The sequence below is a fragment of the Hemibagrus wyckioides genome, linkage group LG01 (genome assembly GCF_019097595.1).
Source record: "Hemibagrus wyckioides isolate EC202008001 linkage group LG01, SWU_Hwy_1.0, whole genome shotgun sequence".
In the NCBI taxonomy this organism is placed as follows: domain Eukaryota; kingdom Metazoa; phylum Chordata; class Actinopteri; order Siluriformes; family Bagridae; genus Hemibagrus; species Hemibagrus wyckioides.
In genome coordinates this window covers 10,152,158-10,173,621 of record NC_080710.1, presented here as the reverse complement: position 1 = coordinate 10,173,621, position 21,464 = coordinate 10,152,158, and the positions used below count along the sequence as shown (strand labels likewise).

The window sequence follows — 21,464 nt, the reverse complement described above, 5'->3', positions numbered from 1 at the left end:
TCTGGTCATGTTAGAATACAGAAAAATACAAAGTCCTCACACAGAAATCTTTCCTTTTTGTGGAAACCTAATGGAACAAACTTTACACCTGACAGTTTACAAACACTGACACTGGAGACTCCTCCCAAAAAATATTCATACATATTTCATACACATCTCTTTACAGAAACATTCACTATATCAATTCATCTGTCTATCTATCTATCCAATTTTCTGTATTGCTTATGTTATAAGGTCACAGCAAACCTGGAGCCAATCATAGGGACACCCTGGAGAGGGTACCAGCCTATCACAGGGCACAATCACACACACTCACACATACACACACCCATTCGCACACTACGAATAACTCAGAGATGCAAATCAGCCTACAACACATTTCTTTGGAGTGGAGAGGAAACCGCAGTAGGCCACTAAAGCACAGGGCAGAGCTGGGATTCGAACCCTGGACGTGTAAGGCAAATGTGCTAACCACTAAGCCCCCCATTCACTGTATGATTCAACGATGAAATGTTTTACTGTGTTGAATAAAAACACATTTCTCAATCTGTTTAGTGTTTACCTGTGACAGAGCTGTTACTGCAAATGCAGAAAATGATTAAAACAAGTACATTAATGCAAACCTTCCAGCTGGAAATTCCAGCAACCATGGAGCTAATGTTATAGAAAATGAATAAAATAGCTGCATGAATAATCAAGATCATGAATTCAACAGCTCGAATTCAACATACATGAATCGATTCTTTTTCTCCGACTCACTGAAGGAGTCGTTCAGGAGGAGTCGCTGCACTGTGTGTGTGTGTGTGTGTGTGTGTGTACGATGGCTGGAATTTTGAATTGCGCTGACCCACATGGGCTTCCGTAGCTGCCGACTGAGGAATGATGGCCGTTGGGTTATGGTTTCGCTGCCTGATCGGGCCCAATTTGTACCGGATCCATCGTCCTCAGGACTCCTCCAGACCCGAGAGCAGAACCGGAAGGAGGGTACGCACTTGACTCTTTAGCAAAACTCGTCCAGCAGTAAACAGGCTTTGATCTTTAATTCCGTCTCGCGTCTTCGCCAGGGTTCGACTGCGTCCGAAACCGTGCACTTACTACTACCGCACTACTTCTACATAAACACTACAGATCTCAGCAGTACGCGTGTGTTTACCGTTTCGTGCTAGGTTCACGCGCTCTTCTATTTAGTGCGCTAGAATGCGGTTTCAGACGTTATGGGCTAGCTAGTTAGCATGCTAATGCCAGCTGTAAAGGTTGAAAGGTGTGTTATAGTGACCTCTAAGAATAATTTAAGCAAAAAAAAACAAGATACTGTGGTCGTCTTAGGAATGGGAATAGAAAATAAAAAAGCACAGGGGGTCACTTTAGTTCCTGTACTGAAAAGGAAACGAGCATGCTAAAAGTTTCCTGCTAGCACTGCAAGTGGATGTGAAATATGTAGTGCACTTCATTTACCTGCTCTCTGTAAAGTAGGGCGAAGGTTCTCAAACCTTTTAACTGTAAAATATGTTTTAAATGTGTATAATGACTGAGATTATTATTATCTATAGTCAGTTTAATTTCTCAGCTTTCTTCTGACATACACCGATCAGGCATAACATTGCCTGATATTGTGTTGGTTCCCCTTTTTCAGCCAAAACAGCCCTGACCCATCATGCCCTGTGTATTCTGACACCTTTCTATCAGAACCAGCATTAATTTCTTCAGCAATTTGAGCAACAGTACCTTGTCACACGGGCCAGCCTTCTCTTCCCACATGCATCATTGAGTCTTGGCCGCCCATGACCCTGTCGCCGGTTCACCACTGTTCTTTCCTTGGACCACTTTTGATAGATTCTGACCACTGCAGACCGGGAACACCCCACAAGAGCTGCAGTTTTGGAGATGCTCTGATCCAGTGGTCTAGCCATCACAATTTGTCCCTTATCAAACTCTCTCAAATCCTTACGCTTGTCCATTTTCCTGCTTCTAACACATCAACTTTGAGGACAAAATGTTCACGTGCTCCCTAATATATCCCACCCACTAACAGGTGCCATGATGAGGAGATAGTGTTACTCACTTCACCTTTCACTGCTCATAATGTTATGCCGGATCGGTGTATTAGGTCCAAGTTCAATTCATCCTTTCACGGTTACCTAGTGGTCAGTATGTTTGCCCCACACCTCCAAGGTTGAGAGTTCGATTCCCGCCTTCTACCTTTGTCTGTAGAGTTTGTATGATCTTTCCATGCTTTAGTGATTTCCTCTGAGTATTCCAGTTATCTCCCAAGTCCAAAGGCATGTGGTTGATATTGGACAGTATGTCCTCTGCCTTGGGCCTTGAGTCCGCTGGGATAGGCTCCAGACTCCCCGCAACCATGTGTAGGATAAACGGTACAGACAGTGAATAGATTTCCACCTCACTAACCAATTATTATTTTATTTATTTATTTATTTTTAGAAAAAAACTCAAACCCATTTCCTTTGCTATACAGACCCCAATTTAAGAACCTTCTAGATGTGAGCTCCTGTGTCTGTGCTTTAAAGCTGAGGTGTTCTATGCAATATCTGAGGTATATGCAATATCTGCGTAAATGAAGTTCAGACACTGAGGCAGTCTATCCCCAAATGATAGCATAATAATAAATAAATAAATAACAATTTGACTAATATGTGGCTATCACTTGCAGGGTTGGGATTACCAGCCTAGAGGTTTGGAAAGACAGACTGGCAATATCCTTGGTTGGGTAAGTGACCTGCTAAGCCATGATATTTGTATCACACTTTGCTTAAAACAAATTAAACAAATCGATCAATATTGTGTGTTTTAGATCAGGGAGAAACGTAACAAAGACACAGATTTGAGTATTTATCATCATGAGAGTTTGTTGTATTTTTCATAGCGTATTTAATGTGTACATTTGATGCAGTCTCCTCCACAGTGCAGTTGCACCATGTTCCTGATGTACATGCCGTTTTGTTCCGAAACATATCCCAGTTATATAGAGGAATGACAATCAAACCTCGCCTGACTTGAACTCGATCTGCATGCCATAAGAGACCCGTGTGTCCTGAAGGTAATTAAAATGTGTTTTTCTTCTCCCCAGGCTTCAGTACTGTGGTCCCTATCCTATTACAGCTCGCCCCTCGTCCTCTGCTATCTCTACAGGAAAGGTACACAACCTCTTGCTCATACACTTCTTAACGCTCAGGTTCCAAATCCTTTTTTTTTTTTTTTTGGAGAACCCCAAGCCTTCCACCATTTTGTTCTGTTCCTCCTCCTGTGTCAGGTAATCAAGGGTTAGACTCCTGATTGCTCCTTCGCTGTGCGAACAGTCGATAGATTGCCTCCAACTAGGAGTGCTGATTATAATGGTGGCCTAATCAAGTCTAATCATACTAGTTGAGTCATATGTTAATGCGGATCGTGTGTAGTGTTTCTGTTCGAGGAATTTCCTCAGTGAAGGTTTTGTGTGTGTGTGTAGCTGTTTGTGTCCCGTATCGAGTGGATGTACACACCTAAGCATTTCTCATGAGAGTGAAACTGAATACTCCTGTGTGTTTAAGTGGTTTTAAAAGAATGTTGTTGTTGTGAAGTGGTTGTATTGTTATAGACCTGGACTTCTGAATACAGTTCCAGTGAATTAAAGGTAATTTAGTGTTTAATACAGTGTGTCATTAGTCAGTGTTCCACCACAGAAACACATTAAGCCTAAAAGCACTTTTTTTTTTTTAGTGTGTACGCTGTGTGTTGTCATGAATGATTAATTAATCAGTACTTAATGATTGCTGGGGGATTTCTTTCTTTCTTTATTTCATGTGGAGTGTAAAATGGTGGAGTACTGACAATGTCAAGGGTTAATTGGAGTTTATATTCTATCTAGCTTTTGACTGACTAGTTTTAGGAGGCTTTTAATCTAAAGAGCAGGGTTTGAATGAAAATTTGCTTTGATTTGCATGCTTTAATAGCTATTCAGCGTCTCCCAGAAAAGTGAGGAGTTGCTTCTTGAGTCTGTTCCTTCTCAAGGTTTCTGGCTCGCTCATTAGACTAGAGATCAGCTTTTAGACCTGGTTTTCAAAAGCTGCTTTTGAAGGTGACGATGTATACTAAGGATAAGGAGAAAAAATAAGTGATGCGATGTGTTTCAGGTTACATCTGCAGCAGTAAGATCATCCCCGTCAGCCAGTATATCGGTGCCGCGCTGGTCTGTTTACTGGGAGTCGCGTGTCTGAGAGGTGAGCTGTTTGAACGTCTGGCTAATTAGTTTATTGTGTAATGCAGTACAACAGAGATGAACCAACATGGTTGGTGCTATCCTGTGCCACCAGTAGAAGCTGTAATGAGCAGCACGTATGTGTGTTTTTGTTGGGTTGTTGCTAGGCTGGGGTCGCTGGAGAAACCCTGAGTATCACCAGTTCATCACCATTCTGGAGGAGACCAAGAAGAGCCACGGCAACAAGGTGAGGTCACAAGCAGCATTCCTCCTGAGAATGGCATACTGATGCAATCAGCACTGATGTAATCTCGCTGCCGCTGTTTATGCTTCTTTAGAAAAAACTTGCTAGCTATGACTTCGACTTCTCGCACTGGCCAGTAGATTTCAGCTGGAGAGAAGTCAGCAATCCGTAAGTCATGTGTGTGTGTATATATGTCTGTGTTATTTTATATATATATATATATATATATATATATATATATATATATATATATATATATATATATATATATATATATATATATATATATATTTAAAGTGAATAGCTGGGTTTGATGAGGTGGTCTTCTCATGTTGACAGGAAGCTGTCGAAGGTAGGAGTTTCCTTACTGAAGCCAGAGCCCAAACACAGAGGAGCAGCAGATAGTCTGCTGAATTCAATACAAACGCTGACATGCCACGTCGTCGGGTAACACACACACACACACACACACAACATAATCAGATCACACATAGCTGACTGTGGTTAAGTGTAACTACTTGAATGGTTATGTATTTGAATGCATTTAAATATTAACAAGCTCACTTTACAGGGGATAATATAACCGCATGATAGATCCTACAATCATGCACTGTATCCTTTAGATTACATTTATGGCATTTGGCAGATACTCGTATCCAGAGTGACTGGCATTTAGCGCATTTATACAACTGGGCAGTTGTTGAAGGCATTGTTCACAGGAGTGGCAGCTTGGCAGTGCTGCGATTTGACCTTCTTAGCATTAGTCTAGCAGCTTAACCGCTGAGCTGTCACTGCTCATGCAACTAAAAAGACATATACTTTGTTCGTTTTTGACATTACAAATAAACCTGAGACTTTTTATATTATTGCTGACATGCATGGGCTTAGTGTTTAACACGTTTGTCTCATACATCAAGGCTTGGGGGATTTGGTTTTCACCTCTGCCCTGTGTGCGTGGGTTTGTATGTTCTCTAGGGTTTCTTCTAGGCACTCTGGTTTCCTCCCCCAGTCCAAAGACATGTGTTGTAGACTGATTGGCATCTATAGTGTGTATAGTGTGTGTGTGTGTGAGATTGTGCCATCTAAAAATGGATGGATATTGTGTTCATTACAGTGTATGGTGCATTTGTTTTCCAGCTATCTTGTAGCTCACTCCTTTGGCCGGAGGATGCTGTACCCCGGCTCTGTGGGTCTGCTGCAGAAGGCCATGAGGTCCATGCTGCAGCAGGGCCAGGCCAAGCTAATCGAAGATGTAACTTGAAAACACACCCACATACAGCTTAAATATTTATTGTCAGCATATGAGCTGTTAAAAAAAATTAATGTTCTATTTTCTTTGTTCGCTTTAGTATGAAGGTCAGAGAAACAAGCTGGTGGCATGTGATGGAAACAAAATTGACACCATGTTTGTGGACCGGAGAGGACACCGAGGACCAAATGGGAAAACTCTGGTAAGTATTCTTGTTCAAAACAAAAAACTTAAATAAAATCTAAAAAATTAAAAAGCTTGTATAGAAGCACTACTTGTATGGTCCTCTGCTTGACATATCACTTTGCTTTTATTTTTTTCTTTGTCATTCGCTTTAGATAAAAGCTTCTGATAAATGAATAAATGTGAATGCATTCAATAAATTTACAAGCAGTCAAATAATCTGTTAGTGATCGGCTCGATGGCTCAAATGGATTGAAAAGCCTTCGTGTAAATACCTTAATCAATCTGGTCGAGCTTAGGTCCGGATGGATTTTTGACAGGATTGATGGTTATTTGAAATAATCTGATAAATAGGAAAAAAATTACCAGTGTAAACACATGGATCAAATGGATCAGTTTTCTCAAATGGATTCAGAAATACCTCGTACACATAGGCAGTGCATCGTAGTTTCGTTTGTGTATATGTAATGCACCTGTCCGAATCAGACTGCAGTGAATAGAGTTCATATAAACTCTACGTTTGGAATCTGCATTCAGATTTATTTAGAAAACAAATTTATTGGGACACGTAAACATGCCAACTACTCATTGATTTTCTTTAACACTAATCCTATTACTTGAGCATTTCTTCAGTAGAAACTAATTCACATGGATTTGTGAGGTGAAGGCTTTTTGAACTATTTTTTTGGGATGATGTTTAGAAAGATTTGTGATAACCAGATTCGATGGTGTAACCTCTACAGAGAAAGGACGGCATTGTGGTTTCTCTCTACCATGGAGAGTCACGTTTTTATTGTTTGACTAATTTCGAAAGAGAAAACAAAGGCTCATGAAGCAACCGTTGTTCATAGAAGAACTAATAAAAGCGATGTTTTGTTCTGCAACATTCAGTGCAAATGTGGTTTCTCTCTAACAATAATAACTGTCATCCAAAACGTTTATTTGTTGTTGTTGCTAATTTGTATGCTTCAAATATTCTTAAAGTATACACCAAAACTGAAGGGAGCTATTGAACAATTCAGTTCCAGGTATTTAACCTTACTGTGACTTTGACCTTGTTTGGATTGACCCCAAAATCTGATCAGCTGGTTAAGTGATAATTGTGTATAAATCCTACAAACATTGAACCGTCATGCCATCTTAACCAGGGTAACAGCATTCATGTGTAAGGTGCATTGTGTGTTACAGGTGATCTGTTGTGAAGGGAACGCCGGCTTCTACGAGGTTGGCTGCATGAACACTCCACTGGAAGGTGAGTATTCATGTGCTTAATTCTACAATAATAAGAAACACATGAAAATAGTTGAATGATCTTTCCTGCCACTTTTCACCTCTTTCTCAGGTGGCTACTCGGTCCTCGGCTGGAATCACCCAGGATTCGCAGGCAGTACTGTAAGTATCTCTGATCACAGGCTCAGATGCTCAACCCCAGCCCTGATGTAGAATTTCTGTGCATTCATGATGCGTATCTTACCATTAAAGAACGTTACATCAAGTCATCCATGATTTAAAAAAATGGTTCAGAAGAAAGCAGCAGTGAATTTGCAACACCTTCACATTGAATCTACATTTTTGCGTCTGTTTCAGGGTGTGCCGTTTCCTCAGAACGAGGCAAACGCAATGGATGTAGTGATCCAGTTTGCTGTGCACAAATTGGGCTTCCAGTTGAGCGATATTGTTGTGTATGCCTGGTCAATAGGGGGCTTTACAGGTAATAAAAAAAAAAACAAAAGAACTGTATACTTACCTGCCACTTTAATAGGAACACCTGTACCCTGTCAGCTGTCCAGTTTGGGTGAGTCTGTGCCAGATGTAGCCTCAGATTCCTGCTCTTGGCTGATGAGTGGAACCTTGTACACACTACAATTTTCAACATGCTGTGCATTCTGAGATGCTTTTCTGCTCACCACAGTTGTACAGCGTGATTGAGTTCCCAAATCCTGAGTCAACTCGGACCAGATCATTCAAGTTTCTGTCTGCAGAACTAGATTATTTTTTTTGTTTGTTTCTTGCACCATTGTGTTTAAACACTACAAACTGCTGTGTGTAAAAATCCCAAGGAATTTCTGAAATACTCAAATCAGCCCATCTACTATCCCTCAGTCCAAGTCACTGAGTTCTTTCTCTTCATTCTGATGTTTGATGTGAACATTACCTGAAGCTTTACCTGAATTTGCATGATTTTGTGAATCGCACTTGTGCTGCTGCACCATGAGTAGCTGAATGAATAATCACATGAACGTGCAGGTGAACACATGTTCCTATTAAAGTGGCCTGTGCTGTATTGTTCTGTCAATTATGTTTTCAACACCCAAATTGTGTTCTCGATCTTTCTTGATGCCCCATCTTCCTTTGCTTTAGCCACTTGGGCAGTAATGTCATACCCTGAGATCCGTGCACTGGTTCTGGACGCCTCCTTTGATGATCTCCTGCCCCTGGCCTTAAAGGTCATGCCTGACAGCTGGAGTAAGTGTCCTTATCTCAGTCATCATCTCTACATAATGCAATGTAGCAATGCTTGATTTGTGCTTGTGTTCACTGGGAAACAGGACAGCTGGTGACCCACACAGTCAGGCAGTACATGAACTTGAACAATGCAGAGCAGCTTTGCAAGTAAGATCCTGTACACACCATGTAGTATAGTGTAAGTGTAGCTGTGTGACCTGATCATGCTGATTATGTTTGTTGATCTCACTGTGCAGGTACCAAGGACCAGTTCTACTGATCAGGAGAACCAAGGATGAAATCATCACAACCACGTACGCTCTCCTCATTCACTTACTGCTTCTTTTAATCTCTGCTCGTTGAGTTGGGTTTTTTCCCCAAATGGATTGACGATTTTTCTGTGCTCTGATGCAGGGGACCAGAGGACATCATGTCCAACCGAGGAAATGACCTCCTCCTGAAACTGCTCCACTACAGGTCTGACAGCTCTTAATTCTCTTTTAATCTATATCAGAGTAGGATCATTGACCAAGGATCAGTTTGACTGCTGTGTCCTGGTTGATGTGGTTGAAAGGCTAGAGGACATCAGGATTAAAGCACTCTTATTGGGACTGCATGCAGATCACTAAACCATAGTCACAAACGTATTGCTTGGTATTTAAATCAGCCAGCGATTTTAATTCAAAAGGAAAACTGTCCTTTCTTTCACGTTGTACGTCATAAGCAAGTGTTTTCACATGTATGATGTCAGATTGTTTTCTTAATCAAAAAAAGCAAAAGGGTGATCATAATTATACTGAGGTAACTCAGCAGCTCCAGGATTTGTGAGTTTGTTTTTTTGTGAATGTTACAGCCAAAAATGCTCGATTTTGCTGCAATTTATGGAGCATTATAAGCACAGGATTCTCCTTTTAATCTGCTACCAGTGCCATCACTTTCCATGATAGCTGTACTCCTATTCCACACACGTGAATGGAAGAGATTTTCAACTAAATGCGTGTTGTGATGTCACATGACGTGTCTCGGCTCGATTCTGCTGCAAATCTGAAAAATTACAAGTTTTTCGCAGAGTTTGTGTGATTTTGCGTTCAATTGTTTAATCGCAAATTTGTGTGTCTGTCCCGTGTGACTCAGGTATCCTAAAGTAATGACAGATGACAGTGTCAGAGCAGTCCAACAGTGGCTTGCAGCTGGATCACAGGTGGAAGAAGGTGTGTGTGTTTAACATTTTCTGTTTTCTCCTGCTTGTTTCTAGTAGTTTCGAAATCCTAAGAACTGCTTCCTTCCTTTTTTAGAGTCTGTATACCTTGGGTATGAGGTGGACGATGAGTGGTGCCAGTCTGTGCTGCAGTCCTATCAGACAGACCGAGACGCTCCGTTCCCCTGGAGTGTTGGTAAGAACGCTGGTTACGGAGACCATCATTATCTTGACTATTCAGTTGTTTCTCTCATGATAGTGAGATGTTAAGACAATGAAACCATTTAAAGCACCACACTTATGCACAGATATCGAACGGGAGAGATCAAATCAAATCTCTATATCAATAGCTCAACTATTATTTAATATTAAATGCAATATTCACACATCCAGCGAGTCTCAGCAACAAACTGATCAGAGATCATTGATTTTCAACGAGAGCCGGTGACTTCCAGGGACATGAGCGACAACAACCTTCGGAGACTAGATGTGGGTGTGTCCAGAAAAACACTGAGAAAGTTGAACTTCATGCAAATGTGGGGCAACATGTTACTGTGACTACTAATGAGAGTGAAGACAATAGAGGACACGTGATCCATGGAAAAGAGCACCACTGCTTCTCCTTCATCTCATATGATATGATGCAGATATACACTGCTGAATTTTTTTACACAAGCACCCAATCTCCCTCCAAGAAATCTCAGTGTCAAGGTTAAATCATCACCACCCACTGATAAACATAAGCGGTATCACTATGGCAACCAGCAGGAGGAACACAGACTGGTGACTTGCAGAGATAAAATCACTGTATGTGTGAATGCAGCATCAGGGCTTCAGCACTGTGTTAATCACCAGGTCCCATGGAAGGCTTAATAAGATGGATAAGGACTGCTATGGTCATTTCTTTCTTTCCTACTTTCTTTAATTTCTTTTTTTTCATTTCCTTCTTTCTTTAATTTTTTCTTTCCTACTTTCTTTAATTTCTTTCTTTTTCATTTCCTTCTTTCTTTAATTTCTCTTTCTTTCCTTCTTTCTTTAATTTCTTTCCTTCTTTCCTACTTTCTTTAATTTCTTTTTTTTTCATTTCCTTCTTTAATTTCTCTCTTTCCTACTTTCTTTAATTTCTCTTTCCTACTTTCTTTAATTTCTTTTTTTTTCATTTCCTTCTTTAATTTCTCTCTTTCCTACTTTCTTTAATTTCCCTTTCTTTCCTTCTTTCTTTAATTTCTCTCTCTTTCCTTCTTTCTTTAATTTCTTTTTTCCTTTCCTTCTTTCTTTAATTTCTTTTTTCCTTCCTTCCTTCCTTCCATTTTACTTGCTTCTCCCAAAGCATTTTGGGGAGAACACTTTTTGGGTACTTGATCTCACATGTGCCTCATCAGTCACTGCTAATGACTGCTAGTAAATCTCCAGACTGGACTAGAAAGAAATCAGCCCCAGCCTCACTTCTTCACTGTACACTCACCTGCCACTTTAATAGGAACATCTGCCTCTGTTGACTGCTCTTTTTCCAACCTCCAGCCTCAGATTCTTGTTCTTGACAGACAGGAGTGAAATCTGATGTGATCTCCTGTAGTAGCGCGACATGCTTTTCTGCTCATCCTTTCTTTCAGTTCGAACCATTTTCACCATTCTTCTCTGATCTCAACACGCTGTTTCCAACCGCAGAATTGTGTGGAGGGTTTTTTTGTTTGTTTTTCTCAAACCCTTCTGTTTAAACTTTAGATCTATAGTGTGGGGAAATCCCAAGAGATAAACACTCAAACCAGCTCAGCTCACCGTACAAGCATGCCGTGGTTAAAGTTACAGAATTTTTTCTCCATTCTGATGATGCTCTTGATTTTCTGCATGTTGTATGAACTGTTGTGTGACTAGCATCAGCCTTGCCTCTTTATACCATTCTTTCTAGTTTTTCCTCACAGTCAGTGGTGGTGTGGTTGCACTTGGATCCCTAAAATAACCTGACTTATTTGTTAAGCAAATAATGAATTATTATTGATGCCTTTATCATTTTTGTAAGACAAGGTGATTTAACCCTGCTAGCTCATGTATACCAGATAACTTGCCTTATATTATACCAACTATATGAGCACCGAGGAGGGAAAAGCTGATCTGTAATCTGTTCTTGTGTGTAACCAGGTGAGGACATGGCTCTGGAAGGCAGACGGCAGCTTGCACTTTTCCTGGTGAGGAGAAAGTCTCACTCCTACTACACTGAATTATAATACAAGCAATATTACTGTGTAACATAATACTCCAGGAAGTCAGGGGTTTTTTTATTGTTCCTGCAAAAAATGCTTTGGCTTATTTTCAAAATTTCTATTTATTGCGCCTTTTTTTTTTTTTTTTTTACCAGCAGCAATCATCTTGAATTAGTGAAATTGCAAGCACAGGATATTTCTTTTAAACACCTACCAGTGAAGACAGATACACTGATCAGGCATAACATTATGACCACCTGCCTAATATTGTCCCCTCCTTTTGCTGCCAAAACAGTCCTGACCCATCATGCACTGTGTATTCTGACACCTTTCTATCAGAACAAGCATTAACTTCTTCAGCAATTTGAGCAACAGTAGCTCGTCTGTTGGATCGGATCACACGGGCCAGCCTTCACTCTCCACATGCATCAATGAGCCTTGGCCGCCCATGACCCTGTTGCCGGTTCACCACTGTTCCTTCCTGGGACCACTTTTGATAGATACTGACCACTGCAGACCAGGAACACCTCACAAGAGCTGCTCTGAGATGCTCTGCTCCAGTCGTCTAGCCATCACAATTCGACCCTTGTCAAACTCACTCAACCTTACGCTTGTCCATTTTTCCTGCTTCAAGGACAAAATGTTCACTTGCTGCCTAATATATCCCACCCACTAACAGGAGCCATGATGAGATAATCAGTGTTACTCACGTCACCTGTCAGTGGTCATAATGTTATGTCTGACCGGTGCATGAAAGAAGGCTTTGTATAAACGTCTATTGTGATGTCACACAACGCATACTGGCCCAAATCTGCAGAAACTGCGATAAATTGTGAAAAATTTGCAAGCTCAGAATATTGCTTGGTTTTGCGTACACTTCTGCACAAATCCTGTAGGGTCTGATCTAATCCAATGCTTTATTTATAACTTGCCTCTATCCGCTTTCACACGTAGGAAGAACAGAAACTTGGGTTTTTCTCCTGAATGTTTTTTTTTTCTTCCCCCTTACAATTTCTCCTAGGCTCGAAAGTACATGAGGAATTTTGATGCGACGCATTGCACACCACTCCCCAGCTCAGAGTTTCATGTACCCTGGAAGCTGTAGAAACCAGCAAAAGACGCAGGGATGGAGGGACTAACCGAAAGCGCTAAGAAACCTTGGTGGAAATTTAGTGTTAACGTTTTGATTGTTAATGACATGCATGTTTTGTTTTTTTTTATTTTTCTGTCAGTTGGGTATCTGCATGGTTCTTTTAAGAATCTGGCATCAAGCGAACGAAACCAGAACGTTTTTTTTTTTTTAGGAAAGAACCGGGTCCATCCCTTTTGTTCTCAAGTCCGATTCTCTCTGACCTGTCCTCTGTTTTGTGAACAGTCTTTATTTATTCATGCCCTTAAATACAAACCTGGATGTTACTGTATTAAAAGCACTTAATAAAGACGAGGGATTCTGTGGTTGATGCGAGTAGCAGCGTGAGTGTTCCAGTTGAGAGCTCGAGGCCGTTTCTCGTACAGCTCAGCCTGTTCTGTTTTCTAATTTAAATGTAAGTCATGTTTCAAGTTTCTGCAAGCTTTTCTATGTTCACAAAAGAGAGAGAGGGTGGGGTGGTGATTTTTTCCTAAAGCTAGTTCCTTAAAAGGAGCCATGCTGTGGAGGTTCAAGTCTCATAAAGAACACAGCAGACACTCAAAGCAAGTCACACAGCAGCTACGCTAATATTAGTATTTAATTAAGGTTCTTCATGAAGACAGCAGTTAAGCAGCAGGAAACACACCTTCACAGCTACAGCGTGCAAGCAAGCCATGTCTAAACCTCCAACAAAGGGAGAGGTGGAAATCTGCGTTACATCATCCTTCTGAAGTTCTCTACAGCTTCACTCACTTTCTGCAGCTCGGCTTGACTCTGTCTCAACTGCAGAGAGAGAGAAATGTTCATTTAATCCAGAGCCATACAACAGCACACACACAATATTAAAAAATAATCACACTGATTTTCTCTATTGTTCTCTCACATTTTCTCTGTTTAATTTTCTCTCTCTCTCTCTCTCTCTCTCTCTCTCACACACACACAAGTGATGTTCTCTCTCTCTCTCACACACACACACACAGTGATGTTCCCTCTCTCACTCACACACACACACACAGTGATGTTCCCTCTCTCACTCACACACACACACACAGTGATGTTCCCTCTCTCACTCACACACACACACAGTGATGTTCTCTCTCTCTCTCACACACACACACACAGTGATGTTCCCTCTCTCACTCACACACACACACACACAGTGATGTTCCCTCTCTCACTCACACACACACACACACAGTGATGTGATCTCTCTCTCTCACACACACACAGTGATGTGATCTCTCTCTCTCACACACACACACACAGTGATGTTCCCTCTCTCTCACTCACTCACACACACACAGTGATGTTCTCTCTCTCTCTCTCTCACACACACACAGTGATGTTCTCTCTCTCTCTCTCTCACACACACACACACACACTGATGTTCCCTCTCTCACTCACACACACACACAGTGATGTTCCCTCTCTCTCACTCACACACACACACACAGTGATGTTCCCTCTCTCACTCACACACACACACAGTGATGTTCCCTCTCTCACTCACACACACACACAGTGATGTTCCCTCTCTCACTCACACACACACACACAGTGATGTTCCCTCTCTCTCACACACACACACTGATGTTCCCTCTCTCACTCACACACACACACACAGTGATGTTCCCTCTCTCTCACTCACACACACACACACAGTGATGTTCCCTCTCTCTCACTCACACACACACACACAGTGATGTTCCCTCTCTCTCACTCACACACACACACACAGTGATGTTCCCTCTCTCTCACACACACACAGTGATGTTCCCTCTCTCTCACACACACACAGTGATGTTCCCTCTCTCTCACACACACACAGTGATGTTCCCTCTCTCACTCACACACACAGTGATGTTCCCTCTCTCACTCACACACACACAGTGATGTTCCCTCTCTCTCACACACACACACACAGTGATGTTCCCTCTCTCTCACTCACACACACACACACACAGTGATGTTCCCTCTCTCTCACTCACACACACACACACAGTGATGTTCTCTCTCTCTCACTCACACACACACACACACAGTGATGTTCTCTCTCTCACACACACACAGTGATGTTCTCTCACTCACACACACACAGTGGTTCTCTCTCTCTCACACACACACAGTGATGTTCTCTCTCTCTCTCTCTCACACACACACACAGTGATGTTCTCTCTCTCTCTCTCTCTCTCTCTCTCACACACACACACAGTGATGTTCTCTCTCTCTCTCTCTCTCACTCACACACACACACAGTGATGTTCTCTCTCTCTCTCTCTCACACACACACAGTGATGTTCTCTCTCTCTCACTCACACACACACACAGTGATGTTCTCTCTCTCTCACTCACACACACACACAGTGATGTTCTCTCTCTCACACACACACAGTGATGTTCTCTCTCTCTCACACACACACAGTGATGTTCTCTCTCTCACACACACACAGTGATGTTCTCTCTCTCACACACACACAGTGATGTTCTCTCTCTCTCTCTCACACACACACAGTGATGTTCTCTCTCTCTCACACACACACAGTGATGTTCTCTCTCTCTCTCTCTCACACACACACACAGTGATGTTCTCTCTCTCTCACTCACACACACACACAGTGATGTTCTCTCTCTCTCTCTCTCTCACACACAGTGATGTTCTCTCTCTCTCTCTCTCTCTCTCACACAGTGATGTTCTCTCTCTCTCACACACACACAGTGATGTTCTCTCTCTCTCACTCACACAGTGATGTTCTCTCTCTCACTCACACACAGTGGTTCTCTCTCTCTCTCACTCACACAGTGATGTTCTCTCTCTCTCACACACACACACAGTGGTTCTCTCTCTCTCTCTCTCTCTCTCTCTCTCACAGTGATGTTCTCTCTCTCACACACACACAGTGATGTTCTCTCTCTCTCTCACTCACACACAGTGGTTCTCTCTCTCTCTCACTCACACAGTGATGTTCTCTCTCTCTCACACACACACACACAGTGGTTCTCTCTCTCTCACTCTCTCTCTCTCTCACACACACACACAGTGATGTTCTCTCTCTCTCACTCACACAGTGATGTTCTCTCTCTCTCACACACACACACAGTGGTTCTCTCTCTCTCTCTCTCTCTCACACACACACACACAGTGATGTTCTCTCTCTCTCTCTCTCACACACACACACAGTGATGTTCTCTCTCTCTCTCTCACTCACACACACACACAGTGATGTTCTCTCTCTCTCTCTCTCTCTCTCTCTCTCTCACACACACACACAGTGATGTTCTCTCTCTCTCTCACACACACACACAGTGATGTTCTCTCTCTCACACACACACAGTGATGTTCTCTCTCTCTCACTCACACAGTGATGTTCTCTCTCTCTCACACACACACACAGTGGTTCTCTCTCTCTCACACACACACACAGTGATGTTCTCTCTCTCTCTCTCTCTCTCTCTCACACAGTGATGTTCTCTCTCTCTCTCTCTCTCTCTCTCTCTCTCTCTCTCTCACACAGTGATGTTCTCTCTCTCTCTCACACAGTGATGTTCTCTCTCTCTCTCTCTCTCACACAGTGATGTTCTCTCTCTCTCTCTCTCTCTCTCTCTCTCTCTCTCTCTCACACAGTGATGTTCTCTCTCTCTCTCTCTCTCTCTCACACAGTGATGTTCTCTCTCTCTCTCTCACACAGTGATGTTCTCTCTCTCTCTCTCACACAGTGATGTTCTCTCTCTCTCTCTCTCTCACACAGTGATGTTCTCTCTCTCTCTCTCACACAGTGATGTTCTCTCTCTCTCTCTCACACAGTGATGTTCTCTCTCTCTCTCTCTCTCTCTCTCTCTCACACAGTGATGTTCTCTCTCTCTCTCTCTCTCTCTCTCACACAGTGATGTTCTCTCTCTCTCTCTCTCTCTCTCACACAGTGATGTTCTCTCTCTCTCTCACACAGTGATGTTCTCTCTCTCTCTCTCACACACACACACAGTGATGTTCTCTCTCTCACTCACACACACACACAGTGATGTTCTCTCTCTCTCTCTCTCTCTCTCTCTCTCACACAGTGATGTTCTCTCTCTCTCTCTCACACAGTGATGTTCTCTCTCTCTCTCTCTCTCACACAGTGATGTTCTCTCTCTCACACACACAGTGATGTTCTCTCTCTCACTCACACTCACTCACACACAGTGATGTTCTCTCTCTCTCTCTCTCTCCAACACTCACACACACAGTGATGTTCTCTCTCTCTCTCTCACACAGTGATGTTCTCTCTCTCTCTCTCTCTCTCTCTCTCTCACACAGTGATGTTCTCTCTCTCTCTCTCTCACACAGTGATGTTCTCTCTCTCTCTCACACAGTGATGTTCTCTCTCTCTCTCTCACACAGTGATGTTCTCTCTCTCTCTCTCACACAGTGATGTTCTCTCTCTCTCTCTCTCTCTCTCTCTCACACAGTGATGTTCTCTCTCTCTCTCTCACACACAGTGATGTTCTCTCTCTCTCACACACAGTGATGTTCTCTCTCTCTCTCTCACACAGTGATGTTCTCTCTCTCTCACACACAGTGATGTTCTCTCTCTCACTCACACTCACTCACACACAGTGATGTTCTCTCTCTCTCACACACACACAGTGATGTTCTCTCTCTCTCACTCACACACACACACAGTGATGTTCTCTCTCTCTCTCCAACACTCACACACACACAGTGATGTTCTCTCTCTCTCTCCAACACTCACACACACACAGTGATGTTCTCTCTCTCTCTCTCTCACACAGTGATGTTCTCTCTCTCTCTCTCTCACACAGTGATGTTCTCTCTCTCTCTCTCTCTCACACAGTGATGTTCTCTCTCTCTCTCTCTCTCTCTCACACAGTGATGTTCTCTCTCTCTCTCACACAGTGATGTTCTCTCTCTCTCTCACACAGTGATGTTCTCTCTCTCTCTCTCTCTCTCTCTCTCACACAGTGATGTTCTCTCTCTCTCTCTCTCTCTCTCTCACACACAATGTTCTCTCTCTCTCTCTCTCTCACACAGTGATGTTCTCTCTCTCTCTCTCTCACACAGTGATGTTCTCTCTCTCTCTCTCTCTCACACAGTGATGTTCTCTCTCTCTCTCTCACACAGTGATGTTCTCTCTCTCTCTCTCTCACACAGTGATGTTCTCTCTCTCTCTCACACAGTGATGTTCTCTCTCTCTCTCTCACACAGTGATGTTCTCTCTCTCTCTCACACAGTGATGTTCTCTCTCTCTCTCACACAGTGATGTTCTCTCTCTCTCTCTCTCTCTCTCTCTCACACAGTGATGTTCTCTCTCTCTCTCTCTCTCTCTCTCTCTCACACAGTGATGTTCTCTCTCTCTCTCTCTCTCTCTCTCTCTCTCACACAATGTTCTCTCTCTCTCTCTCTCTCACACAGTGATGTTCTCTCTCTCTCACTCACACACACACACAGTGATGTTCTCTCTCTCTCTCTCTCTCTCTCTCTCTCTCTCTCTCTCACACAGTGATGTTCTCTCTCTCTCTCTCTCACACAGTGATGTTCTCTCTCTCTCTCTCTCCAACACACACACACACACAGTGATGTTCTCTCTCTCTCTCTCCAACACTCACACACACACAGTGATGTTCTCTCTCTCTCTCACACAGTGATGTTCTCTCTCTCTCTCTCACACAGTGATGTTCTCTCTCTCTCTCACACAGTGATGTTCTCTCTCTCTCTCACACAGTGATGTTCTCTCTCTCTCACACACAGTGATGTTCTCTCTCTCTCACACACAGTGATGTTCTCTCTCTCTCACACACAGTGATGTTCTCTCTCTCTCACTCACACACACACAGTGATGTTCTCTCTCTCTCTCTCTCCAACACTCACACACACACACAGTGATGTTCTCTCTCTCTCTCCAACACTCACACACACACAGTGATGTTCTCTCTCTCTCTCTCTCTCTCTCTCCAACACTCACACACACACAGTGATGTTCTCTCTCTCTCTCACACAGTGATGTTCTCTCTCTCTCTCACACAGTGATGTTCTCTCTCTCTCTCCAACACTCACACACACACAGTGATGTTCTCTCTCTCTCTCTCCAACACTCACTCACACACAGTGATGTTCTCTCTCTCACACACACACACAGTGATGTTCTCTCTCTCACACACACACACACAGTGATGTTCTCTCTCTCTCACACACACACAGTGATGTTCTCTCTCTCTCACTCACACACACACAGTGATGTTCTCTCTCTCTCTCTCCAACACTCACACACACACAGTGATGTTCTCTCTCTCTCTCCCCAACACTCACACAGTGATGTTCTCTCTCCCCAACACTCACACACAGTGATGTTCTCTCTCTCACACACTCACACAGTGATGTTCTCTCTCCCCAACACTCACACACAGTGATGTTCTCTCTCCCCAACACTCACACACAGTGATGTTCTCTCTCTCACACACACACACAGTGATGTTCTCTCTCTCTCACACACACACACACAGTGATGTTCTCTCTCTCTCACACACAGTGATGTTCTCTCTCTCTCACTCACACTCACACAGTGATGTTCTCTCTCTCTCACTCACACACACACAGTGATGTTCTCTCTCTCTCTCTCTCCAACACTCACACACACACAGTGATGTTCTCTCTCTCTCTCACACAGTGATGTTCTCTCTCTCTCACTCACACACACACAGTGATGTTCTCTCTCTCTCACTCACACACACACAGTGATGTTCTCTCTCTCTCTCTCCAACACTCACACACACTGATGTTCTCTCTCTCTCTCTCTCCAACACACACACACAGTGATGTTCTCTCTCTCACACACACACACACAGTGATGTTCTCTCTCTCACACACACACACACACAGTGATGTTCTCTCTCTCTCTCTCCAACACTCACACACAGTGATGTTCTCTCTCTCACACACACACACACAGTGATGTTCTCTCTCTCACACACACACACAGTGATGTTCTCTCTCTCACACACACACACAGTGATGTTCTCTCTCTCTCTCTCCAACACACACACACAGTGATGTTCTCTCTCTCTCTCTCCAACACTCACACACAGTGATGTTCTCTCTCTCTCACACACACACACACACACACACACACTGATGTTCTCTCTCTCTCTCTCTCTCTCCAACACTCACACACAGTGATGTTCTCTCTCTCTCTCTCCAACACTCACACACAGTGATGTTCTCTCTCTCTCTCTCCAACACTCACACACAGTGATGTTCTCTCTCTCACACACACACACACAGTGATGTTCTCTCTCTCTCTCACACACACACACACACACACACACACACACACAGAGTGATGTTCTATCTCTCTCTCTCTCCAACACTCGCACACAAACCCAACAATCTCTCACCTTCTCAGCATCCTGCTCCTGAACCTTGGCTGGAACTTTCTCTCTGTAGTCACTCTTTTTCATTTTCTCCTCCAATTTCTCCATTTGCTTCTCCAGCTCGCCTTTCTTCGTGGTCAGTTTGGCCACCTCCTTCTCGACATCAATCAAGCCCTGATGCAGAGGACAAAATGACACGGCGGCACAAGCCATAAGAATAAATGACGATCCATCGAACATTCACATGGAGTTTATACAGAGGTCACACACTTATTTAAAGCGGTGCAGTTCTGAAAGAGGAGGAGACATCTGGAGTGAGAAAAGCAGAAGGGAATGTGACCTTATTATCCTTCCCTGTTACAACATACACAGATCAGGCATAACATTATGACCAATGACAGGTGACATAAGTAACGCTGATGATCTCATCATGGTACGTGTTTGTGGGGGGGATATATTAGGCAGCAAAGTTGATGTGTTAGAAGCAGGAAAAATGGACAAGTGTAAGGATTTGAGCGAGATTGACAAAGGGCCAAATTGTGATGGCTAGACCACTGGATCAGAGCATCTCCAAAACTGCAGCTCTTGTGGGGTGTTCCCGGTCTGCAGTGGTCAGTATCTATCAAAAGTATCCTGTAAGTCCTTTAATTCCTGTAATCATGCTTTAATGTTGTAAGGACTAGCAGCTTACAGGACTTAAAAGATGTGGTGCTAACATCTTGGCGCCAGATACCGCAGCACACCTTCAGGGAACTAGTGTAGTCCATGCTTTGACGGGTCAGTGTTGTTTTAGCAGCAAAAGGGGGACCAACACAATATTAGGCAGGTGGTCATAATGTTATGCCTGATTACTGTATACTCATGGTCCGAAATCGTTGACTCTGGGTGATTATAAACTCCGGCTAAATAGAATCCTGGGTTATCCTGTTTCATGTTTCACACACTGCTCATATTTCATCCGGGATTAACGATTAATCCTGGCTCTTCATAATCTGTATTTACTAAACCCTGGATTAACTTTCTTATTTGCATGACTGGTGAAATATACCATGCAACTCATGCTTTTGCATCGGTGAGAAAAAAAAATTGCGAACGAAATCCAATGCAGAACAGAAGGGGACACACCTTTAGAGTCGGGATTTCCATTTTTGGTGCTGTGGTTTAGCACTTCAGTCTCTGATGGGTGTCTGTTACTAGCTGTAATATTTCTAAACAACACATTGTTTTTCCCCTTGGGGGCGCGGGAAGTGGTGCT

At 43.0% G+C, this 21,464-nt stretch overlaps 2 protein-coding genes across 2 annotated transcripts in view; one reads left to right on the top strand and one right to left on the bottom strand.

The window, feature by feature from the left end:
* The first annotated feature begins 803 nt into the window (after positions 1 to 803).
* abhd16a (abhydrolase domain containing 16A, phospholipase) lies at positions 804 to 13,175 on the top strand. The gene is made up of 20 exons (XM_058388082.1): positions 804 to 984; positions 2,672 to 2,728; positions 3,089 to 3,155; positions 4,131 to 4,217; positions 4,363 to 4,442; positions 4,534 to 4,607; positions 4,779 to 4,886; positions 5,577 to 5,691; positions 5,789 to 5,890; positions 7,060 to 7,123; positions 7,214 to 7,263; positions 7,459 to 7,582; positions 8,233 to 8,337; positions 8,421 to 8,484; positions 8,574 to 8,630; positions 8,731 to 8,793; positions 9,451 to 9,527; positions 9,612 to 9,710; positions 11,654 to 11,700; positions 12,737 to 13,175. Exons 1-20 carry the CDS (start codon positions 880 to 882, stop codon positions 12,818 to 12,820), a joined length of 1,629 nt encoding a protein of 542 aa, XP_058244065.1. The 5' UTR covers positions 804 to 879; the 3' UTR covers positions 12,821 to 13,175.
* Positions 13,176 to 13,424: 249 nt separating this feature from the next.
* Positions 13,425 to 21,464, bottom strand: part of vars1 (valyl-tRNA synthetase 1) — a 29,570-nt gene continuing 21,530 nt past the window's right edge. The window contains exons 30-31 of the mRNA XM_058388037.1: positions 20,234 to 20,383; positions 13,425 to 13,627 (exon numbers count right to left, since the gene is read on the bottom strand). Of these exons, the coding sequence (XP_058244020.1) occupies positions 13,559 to 13,627; positions 20,234 to 20,383 (219 nt within the window). The 3' untranslated portion in view covers positions 13,425 to 13,558. The remainder of the gene's footprint in view (positions 13,628 to 20,233; positions 20,384 to 21,464) is intronic.

What these genes read in the sequence shown, in the direction of transcription:
- abhd16a (XM_058388082.1), top strand. Translation starts at nt 880, where the DNA reads ATGATGGCCGTTGGGTTATGGTTTCGCTGCCTGATCGGGCCCAATTTG. An exon ending in TGGAGAGAAGTCAGCAATCC is followed by an intron (nt 4,608 to 4,778) that starts GTAAGTCATGTG and finishes TCATGTTGACAG; the next exon opens with GAAGCTGTCGAAGGTAGGAG. An exon ending in TGGATCACAGGTGGAAGAAG is followed by an intron (nt 9,528 to 9,611) that starts GTGTGTGTGTTT and finishes TTCCTTTTTTAG; the next exon opens with AGTCTGTATACCTTGGGTAT.